General features: G+C 47.1%; 1 protein-coding gene across 2 annotated transcripts in view; it reads right to left on the bottom strand.

The window, feature by feature from the left end:
• The window catches only part of Eip78c (Ecdysone-induced protein 78C), a 110,120-nt gene that overhangs the window by 80,762 nt on the left and 1,734 nt on the right, over window positions 1-27,624 (bottom strand). Inside the window, exon 2 of one of the 2 annotated variants that reach the window (XM_076788794.1) lies at window positions 23,866-23,948. In XM_076788794.1, the coding sequence (XP_076644909.1) occupies window positions 23,866-23,948 (83 nt within the window). Of the gene's footprint in view, window positions 1-9,305; window positions 9,710-23,865; window positions 23,949-27,624 lie in introns of those variants that run through there. The other variant, XM_076788793.1, reaches the window with a different exon arrangement.

Here is a 27,624-nt window from a genome sequence, read left to right as displayed (position 1 = left end):
CAGGTGAGGCGTTCGCAGGCGTGAATTCGCGGGCGGATCATAGATTGCGGGACAATGATCGGCGGATGAGCGACGGTGAATGGAAAGCCGCAATGCCCCGATGAAAAATCGGAAAATATTAGTAGCGGTTGCCTCGGCGAGCGCTCGGACTCTCGTGCCAGTACCGGACACGTACCGGGTGCAATGTACCTGGATGAGTCACACGGTAACACGGAGCGCGCACTCGCGCAGTCGCACACACGCGCACTCGCTCACACTCGTCCACGCACATGCGTCTGCACGCGCGATTCGCGGCCGTGTGTGCGCGCATCTCGCCTCTCTCTCTCTCTCTCTCTCTCTCTCTCTCTCTCTCTCTCTCTCTCTCTCGCCATCTCTCGCCTTTTCTTCGGCTACACTCCCGGGCCGATCCTCGTCGCTTCGAGGAAGCGAGAAAGAAACGGGTAGGCACGGTACACGGCCGACAGAGACCGGGCAACCGGGTACCGAGCGAGATGGAAGATAAAAATCCAATCATTTCGACCGGTTTTGCATCGTGCCGACGAGCATAATGGAATACCGCGTCACTTTTTGCCGGTGCACGGAATATTTCCTCGCGTTAATATCCGCGCGCTCTGCCCTCTCGCCTCCTCCTCGCCGAGCACCGCGTATACCCGCGCGTACTCGCGCGCCAAGTACGTACCAAATCGCGGCGCGGAACACGAACGAGGCGTTCTTACGTGACTGGCGCCTGCCAGAGTGATCTTCCACTGGATGGATATTCTTGTGTAACATGTCCAAAAAATTCCTTTTTCTTTTGAAAAATATTTTGAAAGAATGGTAGCAATTGCTAGGAATTAGGAGAGAAAATAAGAAAGGGCCACCTTTTTCAATGTAAACGCTTATCACACTTTTGTCTATGATTCGACAAAACTCATAAAAATCGGTTTTTACAAAGAAAAAACTGAAATCGCGATCAAGTCCATATTTCCATAAAAACCGGGAAGTCTAGTTTTCGTCGACAGTAGAGTCGGTCTGTCACGAGCAGACACGCGAGTAGAATCCGAACCAACCGTACAGGTACTCTGAAAACTTTTCAAACTGCAGGCAATTGTACTTTACAACGTTTCTTCGCATACAAAATGTTCTGCTGCCATTCGAATATTCCGTAATCATAATATTTACAGTTTACCGCGTAGCAGCAAATAATCGGGGTTTGTGCACGATTCCCAATTGCACCGGCGACGATCCTCGCCTCCGGTCACCCGGTAGGCGAATAATTACACCGGGGCTACTAATTATACAGCGAAACGGAAATATCGTTCTGGCGCCGTTTATAGCGCGAACGCAAACAGAAGTACCAACGAACCCGGATAATTTATAGGTGCCGCGTAATTTCGTTAGTTAACCGATCGTCCAGTAATCGGGAACTGTGGGAACTGCGGGAATTGTGTTTGACAACCGGTTTCTTCGGTTTCTGACCTAGTGTGAACCTCAAGGGTCATTGTGTTGTACGCGAATGAAATTACGTTGACACACGCTTTCGTGTGATATATATATAATAATACAAAAAAATAGCATTTCGTTCAAAAAATTGAAGGTCACCCTCGTTACCAATAAAATCGTGCCAACACAAGAAAATTAGGTTAAACTTCACCTTAACAACCCAGAAAGTTTTCACTTTTTACCATGTATAGTCTTGTACATCTTGACGAGAATATGTCAAAAATCGAAGTGTTAAGGCGGGCCAGGAATTCCCTGATTCAAAAGTTATGCGTTCTTAAAGTTGAGCAATTACACTTTGCTCTGGGACAAGCTGTCATCGAACAGTAATTAAAATATAGAGAACGATATACGGGAGGTCAAAGAAAATGTATAATCCAAGCTTACTGTAGCGTGAACACCCTGTATATTATATCTGTAAGTTCTTAGCAAGAATAAATCTGAAAATGGTCCTAGTGACTTTTCCGGGTGGAACCGAGGTTGGCACACCTAAGCGCGCCGCGCCGCTCGGCAGTCCAGCAAAAAATTCGGAAACGTATCGAACAGGTAAACACCATACGGAGACAAGAAACGTGTATCTGGCCGCATGAATATTAATAAGCACGTTAAACCGACACACAGCTACGACGTACTTATATTACTCTCGGAAGTGGCCAGCAATTATTCAAACTGTACGACCACGCCAGGAGACTCAACTCCCTTAAATAACCGCGCGTTTATGCGAAAGCTTCCTATTCTTCGAAAGTGATTAACATTCGTGAAGAATTAGCAGCCCCAAGGAAGTCCGAGCATCCACGGCGAAATTGCTTCAACGTGGAATTATTTGTGCCGTTTCTAACAGTATAGCCAGAAATGCCATTTAAAAGTGCAATTCTAATTGCATTGATAACAAGAATTCAAAAAAATCAAGTACATATGTATAACTTGGGTTTTCATAGAAAAAATTGGTCGAATAAATTGGTTTTTATTTTTTTGTTTTTTTTTTTTTTTTGTTTTTAACCCTAACCCTAACCCTAGCTAAAAATGTGAAAAAAATTACATATAGTGTTGATGACGATACCTTATCATTCAATGAATTTCGAGGATGGTCGCACTTACGTTTCACTTAAGTGAAATCTGTATTTTTCCGATTTCTTTCTGGTCTTTCATTTTCCAAAACCAAAGTTTGCAACTAAAAAATTGAAGAAATTCTCGAATATGTGGTTTGCTATGCTAACTGTGTCAGATTTTTTTACAATTTTTAGATGCGATTACATGGGGAAAATGGGGGGAAACTGGGTTTCGCTATGCTCCCCGTAACTACCCTTACAGACGCGGTGCAGGACTGAAGTTTGGTAGATAGTGTCCTTTCTGGGTAAGCTACCGAACGAGCCATTTCCGGTTCAAATTCCTTTTTAGTTAGACTCTTTTCAGGCATTGTCAAGCCACATTCCATATTCTACATAGAATACATTTAGGTTTCATTTCCCACAGAATTGCATTTCTGAATCTCTAATTGAATGCAATTCAAAATCTCCTAAATTGCAAATGTTACCATCCCGCTAGTTTGCTGTTCTAAATCCTCGGCTCACCGAGCAACTCGCATCCTAGTCCAAAATGCCTCGAAACTGCAACTATTTATAGTCGACAAATACCAAAATTAGAAATCATATTCACTGGAAAATTCATGCAACGAACGAGAACTGGTAATGTAAAATGCCAGGACAAGCCGACATTGGAGTGCAACAATCGTATTCGCATTTAGAGAATTCAACAAAATTCAAGTGGAAATATCTGTTAAACTAACAATTTTTCAACGTGCACAGGTTAATAGTTTTTCCTAGAGAACGGGGCGAGCTGCATCGAAAAGTGCATAGAGAAATATGCGTTTCTGTATTAAAAAATGAGGGTGGAAATGAGCCTGGAAATCTCCGAAACTCTTTCACCTAAAAATAAATTGTTCTTGCCAGATCGTAGACCCGTTGATACTAAAAAACTTTGGTTGATGAAGTGAAGTTCCTTGAAGTATTTTGAAAAACAGCGCAGGCAATGGTGTACTGGACCAGCCTGTATAGCAGACGAATCGCTGCGCGAACGGGACACGGAGGCAAAGCAGGAAGCAGGAGGGACAGAGTGAAATGGAAGGCGGTCAGCGAAGTATATTAAGTGACTTTTAAAACGGGGTTGCGTAATCCTTTGGATTTAGTTTACTTTCGTCAGTGTCGATGCCACGCACGTAGCGTGACCGTGGCACTGAACCAGCGGCACGAACTTTCTCGTGGCCTTCGTTCCAGGAAGACGATTTACGTGACACGAGCTGGACGCCAATGACTGCAAACGGTCATCGTCGGTTCCACGTTCGAGCGACGCCTCCCTTCTCGTCAAATCGTCGCGGATACGTGCCTCTCGAACAACGCGTCGTGTCGCGTCGCCACGGTTCCTCTAACGCCCGAGTCCCGCCGCGCCGCGCCGGCTATCGAGTTGCTCGAACATGAATTGTCCGGAACGTATCGGTGAAAGGATTACGTAATGCCGTAAAAATATCAGAACTGGTTCCTCGAACGGGCGCGGTTCGTAATGTAACATATTACACACCGGGTTTTTTTTTTTTTTTGATCCTTTCGTTTCCTGTTACGATCTTCGAACCTCCATCGCGATTTTTATGTAACCCCCGAACACGTAACCGCCGTGCTACCAATCATTGGACGGTTCCTTCCGCGAAAATCATTCGAAAACGCCGATATCAAATGAATTACAATTACAGATCACAATTTCATCGATCGAAAACCTGACGTAAGAGTTTAAAGGCACCAAGAGAACAAAGGCACTATTTATTTCTTCACAGGAACATAAATATTTATTTCTTCGTTAACAGAAATAAAAAGATTTTTCCCACAGAAATGTACCAATCTTTTTTCTAACGCCTTATGCTATTTTTTCGGCCCATACAGAATTACAACAGATAATCTCCTAATTGCCAGTTAAGAGCATTATACCCAAAATTGTTTGACATCGCTCAGCGAAGATCGATATAGATTTCTCATTAGCAACCGTCAAACTCGTAATCTCGTTCGATCCACATTTCAGTTCGAACGAAACTGAACTGTTCGGCCCCGACTCGAAAACAGGTCGCGCGGCACTTTTTCTAATTCATAATCGTCTTTCCTCGCTGGATCCCGATTATACGGTCCGATTCGGCCAATTAAGGCCAATCCTTTCATTGGCGGAGCAACAAAACGTCGTGGAAAGGCTCGACAAAGGGACAACCATTAATATCCCCGTTCCGCGTTTCCGTTGCTCCGCGAGACTTCTGATAAACACGGACCGGATTAGCCGAGTAAAAATATCATTTTACTAATCAATTTATGGCCAGTTTAATTCTTTCGGGAGAGATCGTATACGGTAAAACGAAAGTAAACGTATTTTCTTTCAAAATTAAAAAACATGGTTTCGAGAAACGCGCGCATTATATAATAAGTGATAAGAACTAAACTAGAAAAAAACCGCTTGTCCTTCAAGACTATCTGCTTGCCCAGATCCGAAAAAGTCCTATTTCCCTATACCAAATAGTTATTCCGAAAATAATTCTTAAAAATCAATTGTGTCGTTACACGAGAAGCCCCTCCCCCCTTAAGTAAATTTTTGAGGGATGAACGAAAAGTTCATTGTTCCCGGCGGGGTGTTGAAGGGGCTGGGTTCTCTGGGCGAAAGTTTTTCGAGATTCGGCGAACGAATTACGCGGATGGAGGGCCACGGAAATGAACTGCAGCCAGCGCGGCCCGTTGTCCCGTGAATTCCCCAGCGGAGTTCCTTCTGCGGGTTCCAAGGAAATTTCGCCGCGTAGAAGTTATCGACGAGGCGTGACACGAGCGAACTTCGGGGACGATGATTCTCGAGCGGTGATCCTAGCCAATGGAATCAAGCTCGCCGTGTGCCAACATCTTGGTGGGACCCCCCCCCCCCCCCCCCCCAAGAGGCTCCGTAGTCCTGGACCGAGAGACCCGAGCGAGCCAGACCTTGACCGCATCAGAGATTGAAATTCAAAGTTGGATTTTCGGGAGCTGGGATCAGATCGACGTCGCGGACCTTTTAGACGAATGTATAATTTATACGGCGACCTGGCTAGGACCATTTCCGTCGCTAGGCGACGGAAAACTGATGCTTGTTTGTGTCCGGATGCTTGCCCTCTGGTTATCCGACGACCGCCGCGCCGTTTTGCTCGACTTTGCAATGAAGAACGGAAGCGGCTCGTGTGAAACGAATCAACGCCAACATTTGTCTTTTTTTGTTTTAGTAGTTAGTTTATAGTCGCATCAAAATCATAGGCTGATTATCCATTAATGGCGTCTGAAAATGTTTAAAAAATGCCAGAATATAAAATTCGACAGAATTTACAACGATTTTTATTTATTTCAGATCTATGAAGGCTACTACCACTAAAAACAAGACTTCGTTTGATTCCATTTTCTTAAAATTTGACTACACATACTGAAAATTGCATGAACATCCGCAGTGTAGTTATTGGTAGATTTCGGATTTTAGGTAGTTATGACAAAAGTGAGACTTTAAAACATGAAAAAGATTAAAAAACGTTAAGAGTATTTATTTATTGTTTATTCCAGCCTCAAGGCCAAGGAATGGACTTTGTTTAGAATTTCCAAATGCTTCATCCACACTCGCTCTTTCATTCTTCGCACACATACAATTTATTCTGCCCCTTCTGCAACTTCTAAACTAATCTTTTTTCGGCATACATAGGTTAATACCTTTTGAAGTTTATATTATATTTATTTCGAACGTGGTGAACAGCAGCACACTCTTGAAGGATACGAGTAACTACGAATTCGACATTGCAAGTGAAACATCTTGGTGTTGCTTTGCCGGAACGATATTCTCGATTCGGTCTTTCTGTATTCGTTGACCTTGAGAATGTTTAAGGAAAGGAGGATTCTTGGACGCTCTACTTAGAAAATATTTGTTTGTCGGCGCATCTTCGAGATCGGTGTCGAAAAATCGTTTTCCTAGAGATGTGATTGCAAAGCAAGATATTTGAAATAATTCGTACTATTTTCAATAAATTTTGTTTATATATTTCATATATCTTCCGCGTATATATTTCACATTGTATTTTGCATATATAAATTGTCATATTTGGACGTATAGAATCCACAGGCTAGGTTCCAGCGACCTAACATTAAACAGCGACCTAATTTCCTAGCCTTTCGTTAATCAGCGTTCGAGCAGTAGATTTCTCTAAAACGATAACGGATCTCTATTATGCTTCGAAGATGAAACGTTTCCCGCTCGCAGACTCTAGATTCGAGTTGAAATGTCAGCCAGGTTCGCTCCCTTTGCGAACAGAGTGGCAAAAGACGGAAGGGAGCAAAAGGGAAGGGGAGAGACGAAGCTGGACTCGGATCGCGGATACCCGGGTGGGTCTCGATCCCGATATTTCCTCCAGACAATGGGCTACCAGGGAAAGAAAACTCGATTGAAAGAGAAATCGGTTGGGCCGGTGGTAGCCGCGCTATAGATTTATATTGTGACCCGTGGCGCGGCTAGTATTGTGCGGGTCTCCGAGACGAATTGCGAATATTGCAAAACGCTCGACGACCTTTCCAATTTGTAGCGTAACCTTTAAGAGCCTTCGCGAAAGCTGCTCTTCCCTTCCCGGCGAACAGTGGAAGATTGAACGGCGCGGCGGGCGAGCGCGGCACACGGTTGCGAATCGCTATCGCAAAGTGGAAAAACAATGTCGTTCAGACAATCGAAAGTTTCGCGCGCCGTGGAATATCCGTTCGAGAGGGGCATCGAGGCTTCCCGAGTTTTTATAGTCGATCGAGAATCATGGGTTCCCTTAACTTTCATAATAATAACCACCGTGTACTGTTTCGGACTTGAAGAATTCGTTAGTTAGGGTCAGTACGCAACGAATTTGTGCGCAAAATTTTTGACAGATTTTTTGAACCCATACCGCTGACAACAATAAATGCATATTTAAAATTTGACTTTTTCGTAGTGTCGCCAGATTCATATACATATACATATACATATACATATACATATACATATACATATACATATACATATATACATATACTCTTGCCCCTCTACGACGCCGTTCCCCCATTTTCCCCCACGCATCCGCCACGGACCGGTCACGTGACGTGAGGCGCGCACCCGATTCGCGTCGCGTCCGCGTCTGCGTCGTGACTGACCCGATTACGGCGGAGAGAGGGTAGCTGTACGCCCCTCGACGTCGATTCGAGTCAATTCCCCTGACCTGGCGACACTGCTTTCTCGCATTCTACCTAACAAAAATATCGGATTCTCGCGGCGACGAGAATCATAACCGACGCGCGACGGTATTTTAACCAATGCCCAAACGTAAACACCTTTTTACGCCGCTTTCCTTTTCGTACACTTTTCCTCGCGTCGAATTCTTGATTTCGAAACAACTTTCTCGCACTCTTTGCTACGGAGATACGTCGCGTAGCAAATATTCGCAACTTTGACAGACTGAATTCCACCTCGACCAGTTTGTCAAAAGCAAACTATCCCGCGGACGATCGTCCCGACGATGCCCGTATTCCGCGCACGTACATACGTAGAACGCGGAGATCGGTGCCTCCGCACGCCCACGCATTCACCCAACGTCCAGCAATAATATCGAAATCTGTTTCCAATAACACCAAATACTAGCCCCCCTGCTTCTGCACCCGCGGCCGTCAACCGGAAAATTGAATCAATCAATTACACCTTTCCTGGTTCCGTAATGAAATGCCAGCCACGCTTTTTACTCTGTCCGCTTTCATAACGGCCCGTTCACGTTTTAAATCCGAACATGTTACTAAACTCGGCAACACGTAACAATAACACGGAAACGTTGCGCCATTCGAAGTAGCATTTCTTGCCGCGCGCTCAAAACCCGTCGCACAATAAAACGATATACTTGAAAGCAAATACGGAACAATCTATGGCAATCTATGGTAATCTATGGACAGGGTTCGAAAAAAAGAAAATCACAAAATGAGAAACTCTAGAAGTAAAAAACCGTGAACTGTTCCAGAACTTTTAGTTGGTTAAAGAATTGCCCAAAAATTGTTTACATAACACTTTGTCTACCGAAACCCGTTTAATAAGATTTCCATAAATTGTGTTTTTAATAGGTGTTTCAATAGGAGTTCCAATTTATGTTATTTTATGTAACAATTTCAAATGAAATTATTAGATTACGTTACCGATTTGTTGGTTCACGATTGCGATTGCTGTTGCCGTTGAAGTATCTATTCAAAAATCCTTAGCCATGGACCACGGACTTTCGGAAATGTCCAAATCTATAATCCGTTTCTCGAGAGTAGAAACACACCGGTTATCGTAATAGCTGTTTAACCCGCTCCAGCTGTTTCGAGCTGAAAGTACGTGCGAAAGGAAAACAGGGTGGACAGCTATTGTCCGACTTTGTCCGAAAACCAGTCTTTTGCTGACAATCAGTTTCGCAAACACAATGTAGCGTAGACGTTTCGGAACACGTTCTTCATTCCCAGCAGCCGGCAGGGGGGAAAAAAGTAAAGCGAAAAAGGGACATATATGTATGTGTGATCACGTTTTCGAAAAACCGAACCAAGTCTCGCTTCGACCTGACAAAAGGAGCGAGAACGGTGAACAAAATCAAAATCAAAATCAAAAGAAAAGAATAGAAAAGAAAAGAAAAGAAAAGAAAAGAAAAGAAAAGAAAAGAAAAGAAAAGGAAAGAAAAGAAATGAAATGAAATGAAATGAAATGAAATGAAATGAAATGAAATGAAATGAAATGAAATGAAATGAAATGAAATAAATGAAACAAACCTTGCTTAATGACGATGCCAGAGGGCACTTGGACTATCGGTAGAGCAGCGTTCGGGGGATTAACGGGGATGGTGCCGGGTGTCCCTGGTGGCGGGGATGCGCTGGCACTACCAACGGATCCGGGATCGCTGAATCCCTGTGTGCTGTTCTCCTCCGGTCCGTCGAAGAAGCTCAGATTGAACTCACTACCGGCGTCGAACGACACTTCCGGCGTAAGGGTATCCGGCGCCGGGGCGCTACCCAAACCCGCGCTCAGCGACTGGTCGATTTTGAAAACGTCCATTGTACGGAGAGAAAATGACGCCGGCGATGGTGCACCTCGGTACCAACTGCGGTCACCATTCGCGTACACGCCGCACTACTGATTGCCGATTTCAATCTTGGTCCGCTCGGTTACTCGTAACTGATTGTTATTCGAACGACAACAACGACGACGAGTAACTTCTCCGATGATACGTGCTCGCACGGTCCTGAAAAAAATCTAACTAATGACTCCTTTCGAACAACGATGCCCCGAAGGAAAGCACTGCGAACCCACCGCGAACTCCCGAACAATCGTTACGGCGCGGCGCGTCGAGTCTTCTTTGCTCGATAGAGGATAGAGTATCGGTTATCCATTAGATCCGCAGCGTCGCACGACAGTCTCGAAAGCGTTTCCTCGAGACCTCTTGCTAGCTATCCACGAATCGCGTGTCACATCCGTACACGTACTCGTTTATCTACGACCGGTGGAAGATCCAGTCCACGACGCGATGCACATCCACCTTCGACTCCGTTACCTTTTCATATCGTGCACCGAGCCAACAAAGGGGTCGCGCTCGCTCGCGACGAACTCGCTCCTCGGGACCGTTTTCATCGGTCCTGGCACCACGGTTTTCGAGCAGCTCCCGCGTTCCTTCGTGGGCCGGGGTCACCTCACCGCCAGGACAATTCTCTTCAAGATATCCGAGCCAAGATGGTCCCCCGATGCCACGGTTCCGCGGAAGCGTTCCTCTCGAACGGAGCAAGCTGGTTCGTCGAGGTCGATGACCCCCCGAGGTTTGCTGCTCCCCCCGGTGGATTCTCAATGAAATTGTACGCGCGGCCAAACGATTTCGGCACGTCTCGTCGGACCAGCCTGTTGTTCCGCGTCAGGTAGTCTGAGCAGTCTTCGGGACGCGTCCGGCGGCACCGTATTGCTCCGATTCATACGGTCCCTCGTTGTTCCCAGACACCGGGGACCGGGGCCCGGGGGCAATGGTTCTCGGTGACCTTGAGCCGCGCGCGTCGCTCGATCTCGATACGATTACGCGTGTCGCACACTCTATTACTGGCCCGAGCGACGCAACGTTTTTTTCTATCTGTTCGATGCCGATCGCGAGGAATCCTCTTCGACGCGTCCGACGACGGAGTTTCTTGCGAAACTTTCGCGAATAACGAACGCCACCCGGAACTTTTCTTTTCTATCGATTCCGGAGAACGCGTGGATCGCGAGCGGCGTATCGGCTCAAGGCGAACCGTTAGGGAGGACACGACGACGATCGAAAGCAATGGATCGATCCTTCGGAGTAGACCGGGACGAACGTACTGGCGGACTGGTGGGGTGGGGTGGGGCTGCCAAGCGAAAAAAAGAGACAAAATAAAAATTCACACTTCACTGACACCGTGTCACAACCTCGTGCCGTAGGATACCCGTCTCGTTAGCTCCGTGTTCGCCGCGGGCTGCGAAAATCCGTGGGATCGCGATCTTCGAAAGAGGTTCAGCATTGTTCGAGACGATCTCGTCGTCTTGCCGCGCGGGCATGTTCTCATCGGCGTCTCGTTATCTTCCCTCGTCTTTTCCTCGTTCTTCTTCTCCGGGTTTCCGCTTCGAAAATAAAAACGTCCGGCAACAGGGTTCAACCCATTATTTTGTTTTTTGCACGAGGTCTGGTCGCCGCACTCCGCTTTTCCTTGCTTCTTTCTTTCTTTCTTACCTTCTTTCTTTCTTTCTTTCTTTCTTTCTTTCTTTCTTTCTTTCTTTCTTTCTTTCTTTCGATCCTTGTGTTTCTACGTTTCACATCAGGTTTTCCTCTTTCTCTCCCTCCGTTTCTCCGTCTCCCTTGCTCCCTTGGTTCGCGTCAAACTCGCGTTTACCTCTTTCTCCTTATCCACCTCGCTCAACGGTGCAAGGGGACGTTCTTACGGGAGAAACTTTTTTCGTGTAACGCAAGCGCGACATTTCCCGGCGATTTTCAGTGGATCTGTGGTGCCCTCGCTTACCGCGCTACCCATCGCTGAAAGACAAATCAAAACGAAAGGAAAATCAGAAACAAAAGGGGATATAATGCGCGGTACCGGACGCGACCGTATGGAAAGGAAAGGGAAAAGAGCATGCAGAAACCTTTCTTTGATCTATTTAGCGGATCTCCGTTCGAGAGGATTTTCTTTACGAGCACACAATGTTGATTGTTAATGGTTTTACGTTGAAAGTTACTTCCATTGCGCTCTATTCCCGCTGTTTGTTAGTTACATAGTATCATTGAAAGATTAGAAGCGACAATCAGAGGATTAGGTCAATTGTGTTTGCTGAATATAAACACTTTGTTAACACTAGGTTTACACTAATATCTTCCTAATATTCTAATATTTGTAATATTTTTAATTTACGAACATCGAGATTTGTAAAGATGAGCAGGAATTATTCGACAAATTTGTTTCTTTGGATTCATATTATAAAACGAATGGCTGGAAATTTCGGATAGATTAACTCGTATATTGTTTTCGTACAACAATGTAAAATCATCGCTTTTAGTGCCTCGTAAACCTAGTGTTAACGACGTAATTGGTGTCCCAGAAAGACTTTAACACTATCCGTACCACGACCGCTCGAATGACCGGTTTCACATTTAATTGTTGAAATTATAAAGATGCTTCCGTCGGAAATTATTAAATAAATTTCTTGTCATTTTTATAAAACAACTAATAGTTAATAATATAAACAACAAATAGTGTTAAACACTATTGTGTTGGAACGGAATTCGTAGCGTTTCTAAATTAAAATTCAATGATAAAATTAAGATATACATTCATAGATTTACTCGATAACCCATTTTCCATTGTGTTTTATTACTTTTTGCTAATTTTTGAGGTAACTTATACTATAAATGAATATATTAATTTTATCTTTGAATTTTAATTGAAAAATTGTACTGTAAGTCCTATACTTCTATGGATTTCAGAAAAATGTCTGCTGTGATACTTTTTATCGAACATTAGATATTTTGGTGTCAACTCTGTGATTAATTTCCTTAAAAGATAAAATCTGGTAGTCAATGGTAATGGTGCCAAGGTATTACTATGTAGGTCCACCGTGATTTACAGCCTCGCCATCTTGCTACAAGTCGTTCCACTCCTCAACGACAGACGAAAGAGCCAAGTGAAACGAACCGATCGAATCTGATCAAGATATTGTAGAATAGCCGAATCACGGAGTAGCCTAAACCGGTGAAAAAAAATATCACTGATTGCAGAACGATCTAGTGTTCCCAGTGTGTCCGATCGGATCGTTCGCAAACCGATTGCCGAACATCGCCGAAGACGTCTCGGTATCTGTTATGTTTTCCGCGTACCGAGAGAAACGGGAACGAGAGCCTGGCGAGCGGCGAGCGGCGAGCAGCGAGCAGCGAACATCGAAAGAGAGGAAAAGATCGCGAAAGGAAGAGGACAACGTGCCCGAGTGGAACACGAGGAGGAGAGTGAGAAAAAGCGAATGTCATTGCCGTAATCTTCGGACGTTGACTTCCTCCTGGCTCGTCCCACCTTCCTCTTGGTCGCTAACCCCCTCCAACAACGCGTCCTACCCCCACTCCTTCTTCAGCCTCTCCTTCTTACCTGTGCGTTCTCCTTCGCAATTTCCTTACCTGTATCTCTCTTCCTCTGTTCCTACTCCCCTCCCCTCCTACACCCCTCTCTCTTTCTCTCTCAATGTATTTTTTTGTTTTCCTCTCTTTCCCGGAGGTTCGTTACGCGGCGACTCTCGTAAGTCTCAAATATTTTGCTCGGCGAGCGCGCACGCGAAACTTTTCGATCGACGATCGACGATTTTCATAAATACCGGGCCGTGAGCACCGAGGGAGACGTTATTATGAAATACATTGTACCCGACGCGAAGTCTGACACAATCGCCGCGGAACCACGCTTTGAATTCCGAATGAGGTAGCCACTGACGCGACCGGGCGTAGAATTCATTAAACATTTCAGGGCTGCCGGTGAAGGTCCGCGACGACGCACCGCACAATCGGTTGGAAACTCCTTTTTTCCTGGCCAAAATCGAAGTTTCCGAGTTGTATATTAGGAAAACATTTTTGTGCGCATCGGCTGGTTGCTTCGATGCTTCAAAATACAAAATGTTAGCCATTTCAGACAACTGCAAGATTTAATAGCTATTAGCACCCTTTAACCATTCAATTTTTTAGAAAATGAAGTGGATATCTTCATTAGATTCTGAGGAAACAGCTAGTAATACTTTAGTTTATGCCTCTTGTATGATAAACCTATAGATTACAATAGTATTTCCTGATTGATACACTTCATAAAATTTGCATTCTGAAATCGGTCATTTCATATGCGAAGCAGCATCGCCAGACGAGGGGAGGGAGCACGAATTGAGGGGAAAAAGTTACCCTTTTTCTCTCTCTCTCTCCCTCTCTCTCTCTCTCTCTCTCTCTCTCTCTCTCTCTCTCTCTCTCTCTCTGTGAGTACCGGAGTATGTACGACACAGACGAAACGCGTCACGTGACCGGGCCACGGCGGAAACGTTGGGGAATAGCGCGGTAAAAGGGGAAATTAGAGTAAGGGAACAAGTCTTGACCTGGCTTTTCTCCCCCCCCCCCCTTTCTGTTTGATTTAGATTTTGCGTAACTTTGGCATTGTTACGTGAACCGGGCGGTGCTCGGTTCGTAACTGAGAAATCCTCGAAGTCGGATCCGTTATGTAAAAGTTTTTCTCGCCGTAGAGTGATTTCGATGCTCCGATCAGGTTGGTAATCGGTGAAATGAAAGCGGATGAAGCGAATCGTCGATGCCTACACTCGTACCAGCTCCCGCGATGTTTTGTTCGCATGGAATTGAAATGAATGTTCGCGGAGTTTCGCGAACGCGTCTAGCTTCGACCCGCAACGCGACACGGCTGTATCTCCTAAAAGGCATTGTCTGAACTCTACGTTTTGAACACAGGTAGTATCTTTGGTTCTAGATATTTGTTTGCATTTTTTTAAGCGTTTCTCATGTAACGTGAACCAATGTGGAACAAAATATTTAATCGTTTCTATCTATTTATACTATACTTCTATCTATTTATTAAGAACCCTACGACCTTTCGTTCCAACCCAGCATTTCCATCTCCCTATACCATTTCCGCCAACGGCGTCGCTTTTTTCCGCAAACGAAATTGCCTGACTCTCCGGCTGTTAATTGAAACACCTCGAGGAAGTTCATTCCAACCGAACACACCGCATCGTATCGTGGCATTACGACTGCTTCGCAGCTAGGTAGGCGTCTTGGCGAATAGTCTTTTCGACTCTGTCGGCTCGCGCGCGCTGGTCAAAAGGGTGAAATCACGCGAGCAATGATTCAAAGTCGGAGAGAGTGAGAGAGGGAGAGAGAGAGGGGAGGAGAGAGAGGGGGGGTGTGTATCCCGTAGCAGGATATACATTACCCGCGGTATAATCCGGCGCGGATGATTTATAAATCGAGTGAATCATGATTTGGCACGAGGGAAAAACGGTAATCGGGAATTAGCATTTGCATAGGCACGGGACGGGCCACGGCAAAGCCCGTTGCGGATCGCTCGCGCTCGCGAAATTACGCGGCTCGCGAAGCTACGGGCCGAACGGCGCGGCGTGGCGCGGCGGTTTCGCGGCCCCGGAGACGGTCATTTGTCTCCTGCAACGCCTGCCGGGTTCCGCGTTCCATCCACGTCACAACTCAGTGCGTTCACCTTGCCGCGAGTTATCAAAATCGGATCCAAGGCGATAGCCATCGCGCTTTAGCGATGGGACCGAACGCGGCGACGAAATACCACTCCCGTCCATAAGCAGACCAGGGTAGAAATATTTGAAAAACTATTGGAGATAGTTGATGAAACACTCGTCTTTGTACGAAACAATATTTCAAGATTTAGTCGACGTCGTAGAGATAATAACATGTATCGAAAATAGTTATCTATGTTTTTATTGATTTTTGTTTATCAAGCTTCTCAGCGTTTTATAAAGAGTGTACGTTCGATTTGAGAAAATACAACCATAAAGGCTGTTGCAAAACGAATGATGGACGCGATCGTGTTGAACGTGAATGGAAAGAAAAATTTTTTTAGACTAGTTTGAGGTGATCAATCTAATCTCTCACGCGTCTAATCGATTGGTTGCTGCGGTGTTAGAAAGTTGACTCGAGCTATTACTTCTAAAGCAAAACATTTAATGTTTACCTGCTATCTATTGGGTTAGCGTGCAGCCACAACTTACGTATCGACGCAACAAACATAATTTCTTGATTCGAAAAGAATGATTTCACCGGGAAGATTTATTTCACGAAAATAGAATTCATTGTTCAAACTGTGACCTCGTTCTCACAATAAATGCAATTCGTTCGTCGGGAACACTCTTCCTAAAAAAGACATTGAGCGTATTCTAGACATTGTTCCGGTCTTGCTAATTTCCATACATAAGTCAATTATTTGTCCCTGTTTTCTTTTTTTTTTTTTAATTTCTTTTTTATGTTTACGAAAACTTATTCAACCCACAGATTATGTTGATCGATATTCGCGAGCGTATGCGATGCCTGGTCCCATCGCTAGCTGACACGTATTCTTGGATCTCGATCGCGCCACGTGCTCGGGCCCGTGGAAAACTAGGCGAAATAAATTTATAGTTCCCACTCCCCCTCGCCCCTCCTTTTCGTTCACGTTCTTAATCGTTCCGCGACCGGCCACCAAACTGTTCGTCTTCCGGAAATTCCTTCACCCAGGGAGATTGAAATATCTCGTCTTTTGTCGCCGCGATCGACGTAGTTTAATACTTCCTGGTGGTTCTGCGTGATATACGTTGCCGTTGCGCAAGAATTATATAACGTGTTCAAGAATTCTGGATGAAAACTCCGCACACTCGCGGAACTGGTGAAAACCAGCAGAAAAAAAGAACTTGGTTAATTCATGCCAACCAGAGGACAAAATTATTCTAGAACACATGGATCGTGATCGAATGATCCTTCGATCCTGGCAAGTTAAAGTAACCCTACCAGGATTGCACTATATCCTACGAGCGTGCCACACGGATCCAGGATTTCTGGAACGAGTCGGCGACTATAATGCGCCGCAAATCCACGAACTACGCAAGAACAGATAAACGCCAAAGATCCATAGATGATTTTTGTGTTCTAGCTTCTCGCCCTGTTGCTTCGGCATGTCGACGGCCGGTTCTCGCGCGACACCGAGATCCTCCTCGTTTCGCCGGACAATCGAAAACACGGTGCACGGACAGGCTTTAGCAACTTCATCGAGAGAATTATTCGCGGCGCGGCGAGGCGAGGCGAGGCGACTCTCGTTCGGGATAAAGGGAAGAAAGGCACGAGCGAACGAGCGAGCCACGCTCGACGCGTTTTACCTGCACGGTTCGCCGCTGAAAACACGCCGGCATCCAGCCGGGCGTTTCTCGATCGCAGTTTTCAGCGGATTTAAACGGCCGGCCTTAAGGATCGAGCCCCGTCCTTCCAGGACAACAGGAGGATGATGCGACCAGACACCGGTCGCGGAGAATGACGAGGCCAGAAATCCGCGAAGCGTGACCGGTTCCCGCTTCGAAGCGCTGTTCACGGCTGGGCTCGTTCACCACTAAACAGAATCCCTTGATCCTCCCGAGTCCGCCGACGACGAAACTCGAACTCGAACTCGAACTCGAACGGAACGATCGCCAGGATCGCGCGTCGCGGTCACAGGACGCGCGAGAGGACACGATATCGCGGTCGAATCGATGCACATCGGTCCCTCCGAGGTTCCACTTGGATCACCTCGATCCGACACATTGAACGTCACTCCAGCCCCGTAACGATCCTATTCCATTCGGATCATTGTCCGTGCACGCGAGGAGTCGCGTGTGACGTCGAGGAGGACGACGACACCGATGACGAGGAGGAACGTCGATCGTCGTCACCGACCTGCTCGCTCGTGGTCGAACCCGGAATCGCGGCCACCGGCGCGGCGCGCCTCTTCGCTGCGATCGATGGATCGGCGAGTGTCTTCCTGCGTCCCGCCAACCGCGGGATACAAACAGAATCCACGGCAAACGTGCTGGTGCAGCGGGAACGGCGAGACGACGACGACGACGATGACGACGACGACGACGACGGTGGCCGACGGTGACAGCCGCGCGCGAATATCTCGAAAAACAAAGCGAACAGGGATGCGAGGGCTCGATCGGCGAAAGGGGATGGTACCGGGCAAATAGCCGCGAGCTGCCCTATTACGATCACGTGCGTTTGTCACGAGTCGCGGTGGTGTATACTCGCGAGCTAACTCGCTCGCTCTCGCGCGAGTGACGAGAGCGAGTCCTGTCTGTGTGTTTCTCGATGCTCCGTCTTCGTCGCCCGCGAACCATCTCTCTCTCTCTCTCTCCCTCTTTCTCTCTTTCTCTCTCTCTCTCTCTCTCTCTCTCTCTCTCTCTTCTCTCTCTCTCTCTCTCTCTCTCTCTCTCTCTCTCTCCTTCTTTCGCACGCGCCCTGCGACTTTCCAACTCGTTCGCTCTATCGCCGTGTTCCTCTAGTTTCCTTCCACCCAAACCCTCTCTCTGTCTCTCCCATCCTCCCTCTTTCTCTCTCACTTTCTTTCCCGCTCGCGACCCAACCGCGTTATCTGTCTTTATCCACCGCTGAAGTCATCCTTGTTGCGCGGCCGCTCCACCGAGAGAGCGCGAGCGCGAGCGCGCGCGCGCGGCCGAGAGAGAGTCTTACCTGTGAGGTAAGTAAAACCATCGTTCCGTCGTACGGGTTACGGCATTGCGCGGCTCCGTAGCGCCCCGCGCTCTTCCATTACGCGGGGTTCCGCGGACTGCCGTGCAGCGAGGTAGGGGAAGAGAGCGGGATTGCGAGGTAGGGAAAGAGAGCGAGAGTGCGAGAGAGCGAGTAAAAGGGCGGAGGAGGTGGTGGGCGCCAAGGGAAAGAAGAGGTGGTAACGATGGTAATGCAGCAACAGGGGTAAAGAGAGAAGGTTCATACACAGGGGAATGAGAGACAGGAAGAACAGGCGGACCGGGGAAAAAGAGCAAGAGAGTGAGAGAGAGAGAGAGAGAGAGAGAGAGAGAGAGAGAGAGAGAGAGAGAGAGAGAGAGGACGAAGAATTAAATGACTGGGTCGGAGGTAAGTTCTGGAGATGGTAGGGGCTGTGGTATCGAGGGGACTGAGGGGGTGAGGCACGATACCACGTAGGGGTAGAGAGGGGACGCTGAAGTTGGAGGTGAGCCGTGTCGTTTGTACGGTCCGGTGGGGGTAGCGTGGACCATGGGCACGCTGGTAGGGAGTCGAACCAAGAGGGAGGAGGAGGTGGAGGTGGTTGTGGCGGTGGTGGTGGCGGAGGAGGAGGTGGAGAAGGGGGGCAGTAGGAAACCATGGAACCCGGGGTGGGGGACACGAGTGGACCAACTGGGTTCGCCAGCAACCCGCGGTTCATTGACCGAGAAGTGCCGGGAGAGCCGAACGGTCGGCCGTGTTCGACCCGCTGCTAAAACAGAATTTGTACCGGCACTTTATGCGTCTCATCTACGCGACTCGAGAAACGGACAGAGACGATGGAACGTGTCGACGCGACGGGGCGGGGACACCGGGGGAGATGATGCACGCGAGAAAGAGACGCGAAGAGGGAAACACGCGGGGAAAATTTCTTGATGCACGGAAAGAGTCGTGGCGACCGAACGAGCCGCGCGGTTGCGGAGGGAGATGCATGTGCACGATTGCTCGCGCGACGTAGCGCGGCGAGAACGCCGGGATGGGACGGTTACACGGGGTTGGAAGAATTTCGGTAGTGGAGGACGAGCGAGGAAGGGTGACGAACGCGGCGACGAGGAGAGCGGTGGTTACGATCCCGGTCGCGCTCGCAAATTCTGACGATTCAATTAGGCGAACTTGCACGACGACAACGACAACGACAACGACAACGGCAACGGCAACGACATCGACAACGACAACGACGAGAAGGACGAGGCCCCATCGTCATTTCCTGGTATCTCGATTCGGTTTTAATCGTCTCGCGCGAGAGGAGACGCACGCAGGGAACACGGGGCGCAGTCGTTAGCCCGAACCCAGTAGTGCTAGCGCGGCGCGTCGTCGAACGTAATTACACCGACGTAACGATTGAGCGAGTTAACGCCAAGTTGGTCGAGTTACGTTCGTTTCGTCGTTAACACCGTCGCCGTCGAGAGGACGGGTTTGATAGACTGGCGCGCGCGAACACGCTTCGCCGGAGATGCGGCTCGCGTCGCTAATCTCGGGTATTACAAGTATCGACGAGATAGATGCATTATATTCGACGCTATCCACTCCATTATATCACGGTTGAAACCATAAGACAGAGATATCTTTGGTGGCGGTGCGCGCGTAGATCGGCACACGAGCTCGTGTCGCCGGTTGTACCGGCACGGAAGAGATCCCTGGTAGAGCCCGATCGATCGACGATAGACCATTACATCGATGTTATCGCGAGCAAGGATCATGGTGGAAAGTCCCGGTGGTATCGACCGGAGCGATCGAGTTCGGCCGATCGGTTCGATGACTTATCTCGTTTCAGCGAGGATCGTGCGTTTCCTGATCGAGACCGACCGGCCGGATCGAAGAAGATGGCCGACGGGACGCGTTCACGGGAAAGGGATCAAGTCCCCGTGTAAGTAAGTCTGTCGACTGCCGGTGACCACCACACGGCCGCACACTTGTCGGGAAAGGAGATGCGCAACTCGGTGTAATGAACCTGGGAAACCGGTTACATTCGCGCGTGTATGTATATATACAGATCGGTTCGGCCTGTACTTACGTTACATTACGCGGACTCTGCTGGTAACCCGCAATCCAACGATCGGCCGCCGCAACGGACTGTCGACGAAAACCTCGAGGAGGCTCTTGTGTGTTGTCGATGCGCGACAGCATTCGAAAAGCATTTCGATCGGTGTCGTTCGAACGACCCCCGGCCCGACCGGCACGAGTTCCTAGGAACGGGTACCTAGTGACTCGCGCCGCCAATTAAGAGTAATCAAGTTTCACCGGTGAAATTTACTCGCTCGCGTACGATCGGGTATCCTGGTATCGCAAGGGTTACTTCGAGACTCTACCTCCCAGCTTCCACTACACTCCGTTGACGCGACAAGGATGCGAACAACGGCACCCGGTGTGTTGGTTCAACCCTTATCAGAATTATCAACCGGACCGGCTAGGGGAGCGGCTAGCCGCGACTTTACATTGAGATCGGATTGCTCAAAGCTAGTACAATTGTTCGAGTACGCGCATGCTAATAGGGGAGACTATAATTCATTATTTTTTCCCAAGGCGATGCGTCGCTCGATGCGAACTTTTGATCGACCAGGTCTGTCCGGAAATCTTGTTTGCGTTATAGTTTTGTTCCCACACAAGGCGAACGCTCGGGACCGGCTTTCGCCGTATTTCGGATCAGAAGTACGCGGCTTCGCTTTCTTGCCGAGCAGCGGAAGAAAACTATGTGTAGACGTAACTTTTAGCAATAACAAAAAAGTACCGATTCGAGGAGGCCACGGTTACGGGAATGTCTCCGTAAGGCTAAAATTCGAGCTGCCGAGAATTGTTGGGTAATCGAGTAAGCTCGATCGAGCAAGTTTTGTTAAAACAAGATGATGCAGACTTATGAGACTTTATTAGTTACGGAAACGGAAGGAACGATCATTAAATTTTCGGACGTCTATACGACAGTTCAGAAAACGCCTTTACGCTTGAATAATATTTGTTAGATCATATTTGAACCGATCGATAGTTTGTAAAAATATACACTAGTCAGTTTTGAAAACCAGAGATTCGATTACGGAACATCATTCCACAAAGTTTCAAGCATATTAACCCCCCGGCACTGTAACATCGATGCGATGAAGATTTCGAACAAAATCAACTAAATATATATGTTATTAATTTCCATTGAAGGCGACATATTTGTTTCTTCGAAGTGGCCGACCAGCATGCAAAATAAGTTTCCTCGCTGAGAAATAGAGAAGAGACGATGTCACAAGTGTGTTACGCAATTTCGAGCATCCATTTTCTCGCTCTCCGGCGGCGCTCTCGCTACGTTCATCCCCTGCATACCAGGGTAACTATTGAAAAAATAATAACTAAGCAGCGCATCCGGCGCAGTCGCTAAATCCACTTTATTCATATTCAATTACGCTATCTACATTTGCGTACCGAAATAAATTCCACAAACTCCTCGAGACTCGCAGCCGCAAAGGGAAACAGCAATCCAAGGGGGCGGGGGAGGGGGGGGCGGAGGAACGGTCGTGGAACGCGGAGGAGAGGTAAAAATCCATTCTAAGCACGACATCGCATTTCCCACGAGATCGAAACAAATAAATTTCAAATGAATCGATCCACCGCCGCGCCGCGATGCGCGATGCGCCGCGATGAGCCGCACCGTCAACCGTCCGCAATCGTTGCCCTCGCTCCTCGCCGAGAAAACAAGAACCCTCGCCTCGTTTCTCAATTAGAGCGCGTTCGTCCGGAATCGGTGATTTTCGAAAACTCCGTGTCCGGGCCGGGACCGCGTGGATCCCTTGAATGGGCGATGTTTCATTGTCAAGTAGAAAAGGTTGGATACTCGAGGTGGCGTTAAAAGCGGTCTTCGGGAAGGAAAAAATGTTGGGATTCAATTACCGCGAGGAGGGGCAAGGGGGCAGGGGGCAGGGGGCAGGGGGAAGGGGATGAAACGACGGAGAACGGAACTTCCGGTCGCCGGGATCTTCCGGCTCGGCGTAAACCGTTCCGGCATAAAAGGAAGGGTAAAGAAAGGGAGGCGATAGGAGGGTCGTGCGGGTTGGGAAAGGAAGCTCAGGGGAAAACGGTACACGTTCGCGGGTGCAGGGGGGGATAGGAGGGGCATGGGGGACGCGAGAGGTTGGAACGGAACGAGGGGTTCGGGGTTTAGCGCGAGAAGTAGCAGAGCTAGGATAGCAGAAGGGGAAAGGTAAGAGGGGGTCGGGGGAGGTTGAAGAAAACACATAATAGGGTGGGGCGCTTTGCTGCCGCTTTTGAATCGATCCAACACCGGCTACAGCTGGGGTCTCATCCCACTGGGTTTTGGTCAGCGGTTCTCATTCTCCCTCTCCCCGATTTTACTCCCACCCAGTTTGCGCGGCATCTTCTTTCGTCGTCCCGCGAAAGATTATCGCGGATGTACACGTACGTACGTACACACGTATATAGTGGAACGACGGAGTTGCGATTGGATTTAGATTAACGCCAGCTTTGACAGTGTCGAGAGACCAAAAGCTCCCCCGGGGGTAAACTGGGTCGTGGGTTGGGGCTTGTACCGAGCAATGTACGTGTCGAGCACGGATGAGCGAGCTTCGAGGACACTTGTTAGCCCGCCCAGCGAAAATACACACGGCCGATTATTAATTCGTTATCGTTCCATCGGGCACCGCGACTCCTCGTTCACTCTACGAGAAATCAAAATCGCGTATTATAATCTGACACGTTATTAGCGCGCGGACATGCCGGAGGAGGATATCGACTTCTGTCGAGCATTCCTCGATCAGCTCGCGAACGATAGACCGATGATCGTTGGCAGCGCGCTGCCGCGCCGCGCCGCGCCGCTTCGGCGACATCGTCCGCGGCCCGTGTTCGCAATCGCAATCGGAAACGGTGAATACGCGGGAACGAAAACTAATGCGATGGGAACAACGTTCGACACGCATCTCCAACATCGCAACGTAATTCGCTGATCTAAGGTTTCATCCGGCCGGCTGATAAGCTTGAATCGGGAACTGAGTTTTCAGCGTAAACCAGAGGTCCACCTAAGCGGTTTTATTCCATGATCCTGCGTTCCCTACTACCTTCTGGTTGCAACTGGTCTGTGCTTCGAACTCGCGTCCCTACGGAAAAGCTAAAAACTATCGCCCAACGGAAAAACAAAAAGCCCGACTCGAGTCATCGAGCACCCTAGGCGCCTCGCATCAAGAAATACGAACTCTAACGTCCGACACCGGCGCGCGGCACGGCGTAACTCGTTAGACACAAAGAGATCGAACAGCATCCCAAGCACCCTTGCCCTTGCCCTTGCCCTTGCCCTTGCCCTTGCGCATTGCTCTACTTTTCTGGAAAAAAAATCAGCTTCCAGCGTGAACTAATAGCCAGGCCCAATTTGATCGCGACACGAAACCAGGGACTTGTTTGAATAATATAGCCGGGACAAGCGGAACAAGCAACGTGTCGCTCGCTGTTCATTCGACAAGGTCAGCGTGGTCGCGAGCTTAAATTCGACAAGGTCAGCGTGGTCGCGAGCTTAAATTCGACCGGAGACCCGGACGAGATCATTTATAATAAAGACTCACCGTTGTTGTTGCGCAGGATAGAACCAGGACTCGTCGCCTCGAGAGGGCTGCTGGGTTCTTCCGTGCTCGGCTCCCTCTTCACGCTGAAATGGAAACATCTATTATGTATTCAATCGAAGGGGGAGGAACGGGTGGAGGGACGGGCGTTGTAAGGGCGGCAGGGGGGAGGGGGAGGTGGAACAGAGTGGAAATCAGCCGAAAGTAGTCCAAGATCGACACGAACCGAGTTCTCGACCCAGGGTCGCGCAGTCCTCCGAATCATTTTGTTCGCGGATGCCTCCTTATCGTATGCGGCTCTGTTTGCGCGTAGGGTAGATCCTTTGACTGCGGCCCTGGCTCGATCCAAGCAATCAGGGTTGACCCAGTTTACAGTTCAATTTGCACCGAGAAAGCGCGTTTGGCTGAAACCGGCCGAAATGGGGAATGGACCGGGTGAGGGAGGGGCTGAGGGACGGAAAAAAAAATCGAAGATTAATTGGTTCGGGTCTAATCATTCGCTCTCAGGACATAACGCGACGCACGGTGGAACGAATGGGCATTCTAGGCGGAAAAAATTCATACGTCGTTTGATCTTATTCGTAATGAATTTCATTGCTATGTTAGGCCTTGAAATAAGGCTTTTACAACGATACGACCGTTGAAATAGTTTTGCACTTTAACGTTGACTTTTTCATCCTAATACAACGACTTCGACTACACTGAATTGTATATTTAATTAATGTACGTGTGTAACATATGTTTAATAAGTATTTTAACTGTACCAACTTATCCATGAAACATATAATACAAGACTGCCCGGTGCTCAAAGAACTTGGGAAAATAGTGAAAATCCTCCGTCGCAACAAAGAATGCTTGAACAAGGAACAAAAATATTAGTGATCGCCTGTCTAGATTATGCCTAAGAATACCCCCTGGGATACGCCTATCTATTATGTTCGTTCACTTTTGCGATTATACGTGTAAAGGGAATGTTCGTTTTTAGCATTGTTCGCACAGTGTCGAAACTGTTATCACTCTTTGCGCACAACGGAACAATATGGATCGATACGTTGAAACAAGTTTTTCAAGTGCCAGCGCTGACCATGATTTTAACTGGTACACCGAAAAATAATTTTTTCTAACGACGTCGCAGTTAATATTCGGACAACTTTTAAAACGACTAACATTTCTTTTTCTGTGGTAAACTAATTGATCCAACTTCCGAAGAAAATCCAGGTCGTATGGTTCGGTTTTAAAAAGAGTTATCCTTTTTTCAAAAGTATCCAAATATTACTGTAGCTCGGTGTACGTGATTTTGATCACACTGGAGGCACCCCGAACGTATACGATCTTCTGATTCTAGCGTGTGTTCGTAGAGCTCTTTAGAATGCGGGTTAAGGTCGAGAGCTCGTAGTAGCCAAACCGTGTTTTCCAACCACCCTCCCTCTTTTTCTACTAATTCGTCAGCGCCTCTACACTCTGAACACGTGCTGACATTAAAACTGTAAGAGTATGTAACTTCCGAGTGCTGTGCACTGGTTACCTGATTCTTTATTCATTTCTAATGAAAATAGCATGGACAAACATTTTTTGTTTCGCTGATTTATTCGTTCGGTCCTGGTTCTGTTATTACGAAAGACGAACCGATACGGTTGCGGCAAACCTTATTTTGCACGTAATTAAACAACTCGATACCGAATCGTATTAAAAATTCCAAAAATATTTCATAAATCTGATTTTTGTCGTCGCGACAACGGTCAAGTTCACGATATAGGATATGCCATCGAGACGTAACACAGTTTTCAGTCGCGGGCAGTTTTCCTCTGAAAACCCAGATCCGGGTCCCATCCAGATCAACACGTGGCGACTAATCGACGTACTACATATTCGTAGAGAGTAAAAGACGCTACAAAATGGAGATGACGATCTTGAAAATGAAAATGAAAATGAAAATGAACATGAAAAGCGTGAACGACCAAAATATTCATTTTGCTTATCGATAAATCGGACATTTCATATGCAACAACCTGATAATTGTATAAGACGGCCGGGAGTCGTCGGATCGGAAAATTCTTCGCGCAAATATTCTCCTGGGGTGTTTGAGGTTCCTTCAAAGGCGATCGAAGGTCCATCAATAACCGATAGATCCGAGAGGATGGGACACGGATCGACACCTTCGGCATCTGGAAGGGAACTCCGCTCCCTCTATGAATAGATATCCTATTTCGGAAACCGAAGTACGTATTATCGAGCGGCAAACTTTCTACCGCGACGATGACCGAAACAATCGGTCCATCAGTCGCATCACCTCGCAACAGGATTGAGCATGTTTCATTTCAAACAAGATAGCAAATAATCGTTTCAAATAACGAATTATCTGAAATTCTTTGGTATTTCTATTCTAAACATAACATAAAAGATTTATTTTCATTTCCCGTTTAAGTCGAATAGATTATTTCCAAATAATTTTTCATTTCAATTACATTGTTCAAATAAAATAATAAATAATCTCATCTGCAGAAAAGGTTATGGAAGGAATGAAATTCATTGTTCAATTTAATTGTTCAAATTTGGCTGCATTCGCTTTTGGAAACTGTTCTTTTAGAAATTATAGGAACGGATTAATCGTAAATGTTAGAATTTATGTGTACCGTATTATGTTTATTCGTGCAACCTTGAATTACCACAAGGTCATTTCAAAGACGTATGATGAACTTGTCTTTTTTTTCTTTCTCTGTACTTTCATAATATCGAAAAAAAATATGGCATTCCGTTTGAGAAACAGGACGTGACCTTGCAGTAACCTTGAAAAGATAAAGATAAAAATTGTTCTTGTCTCACAGCGAAATTCTACAAAAACTCCCTCTACGTCTGTGCCCTGTCACGTACCGTTTACCGTGAGACACCCTGTATAAAATTCTCCGATCCAGTTCTGAACCAGCGTCTTTTTTTTCTCTCGAGTCTAACAAGGAATCTGGCGCAAAATCTAGATAAATCTTGCGATGCCGTTTCGCTGCATCCTCCGCTAAGGAAACGGTTATCGTAGTCTATGCTAATAAAGCATAATAATAGAGAACCGTAACGAGCGATTGCTACACTTTTTAAGAGAATGTGCGAGGACAAAGAATCTTCCGCGAGACATCTGTGGCAAAAATATACGCGCGGAAAGGAAAAGAAATCGGCGACGTCGTAAACGCACTTGTTGCAACTGTTATTTTCAATGAAAGTAAAGACAGAATTCGCGAAAACAGAGAAACCAATTAATATCGTAATAAAACCGTGTATCGACGGAAAGCGGATGACGATTCCACGGGAATACGAATTTGCGCGAACGTTTGATCTGCAACAATGCCAAGGGAATTAGCATGCTTTTTAATCGGAAATAATAATTTGTTTCGAAAGAAAATCAATCAGCAGGCCTTGGTAGCATTACGTTTCACCACTTGTATTTTTAACCCGGCTGAATAAAAAGCAAGGTTGGAACGCTGGGGCGAGACGCGATGCTCTTAAAGTTTGCATTATTAAATGACATCCGTACAATTGCATTCAGTGTTGGAAACACGAGCACCGTACGAACAAACCTTCTTAGAATGTCTATTCTTAGGGGGCACTGTGTTATTGCTCACCAGTAGTATATCATCGGAACGGTGGAAACTACAATAAATATACTAGAACAAAATGAAAATAATCATTTCCCTGCGGTACACGAATTTGATTGCACATTCATTCAAAATAATGCGAGGAAAATAAAAATGGACAAGTAATAAAATGAAATGTATA

This window comes from Halictus rubicundus, chromosome 5, assembly GCF_050948215.1.
Source record: "Halictus rubicundus isolate RS-2024b chromosome 5, iyHalRubi1_principal, whole genome shotgun sequence".
NCBI classification, from domain to species: Eukaryota; Metazoa; Arthropoda; class Insecta; order Hymenoptera; family Halictidae; genus Halictus; species Halictus rubicundus.
This window is presented reverse-complemented; position numbering and strand designations above follow the sequence as displayed.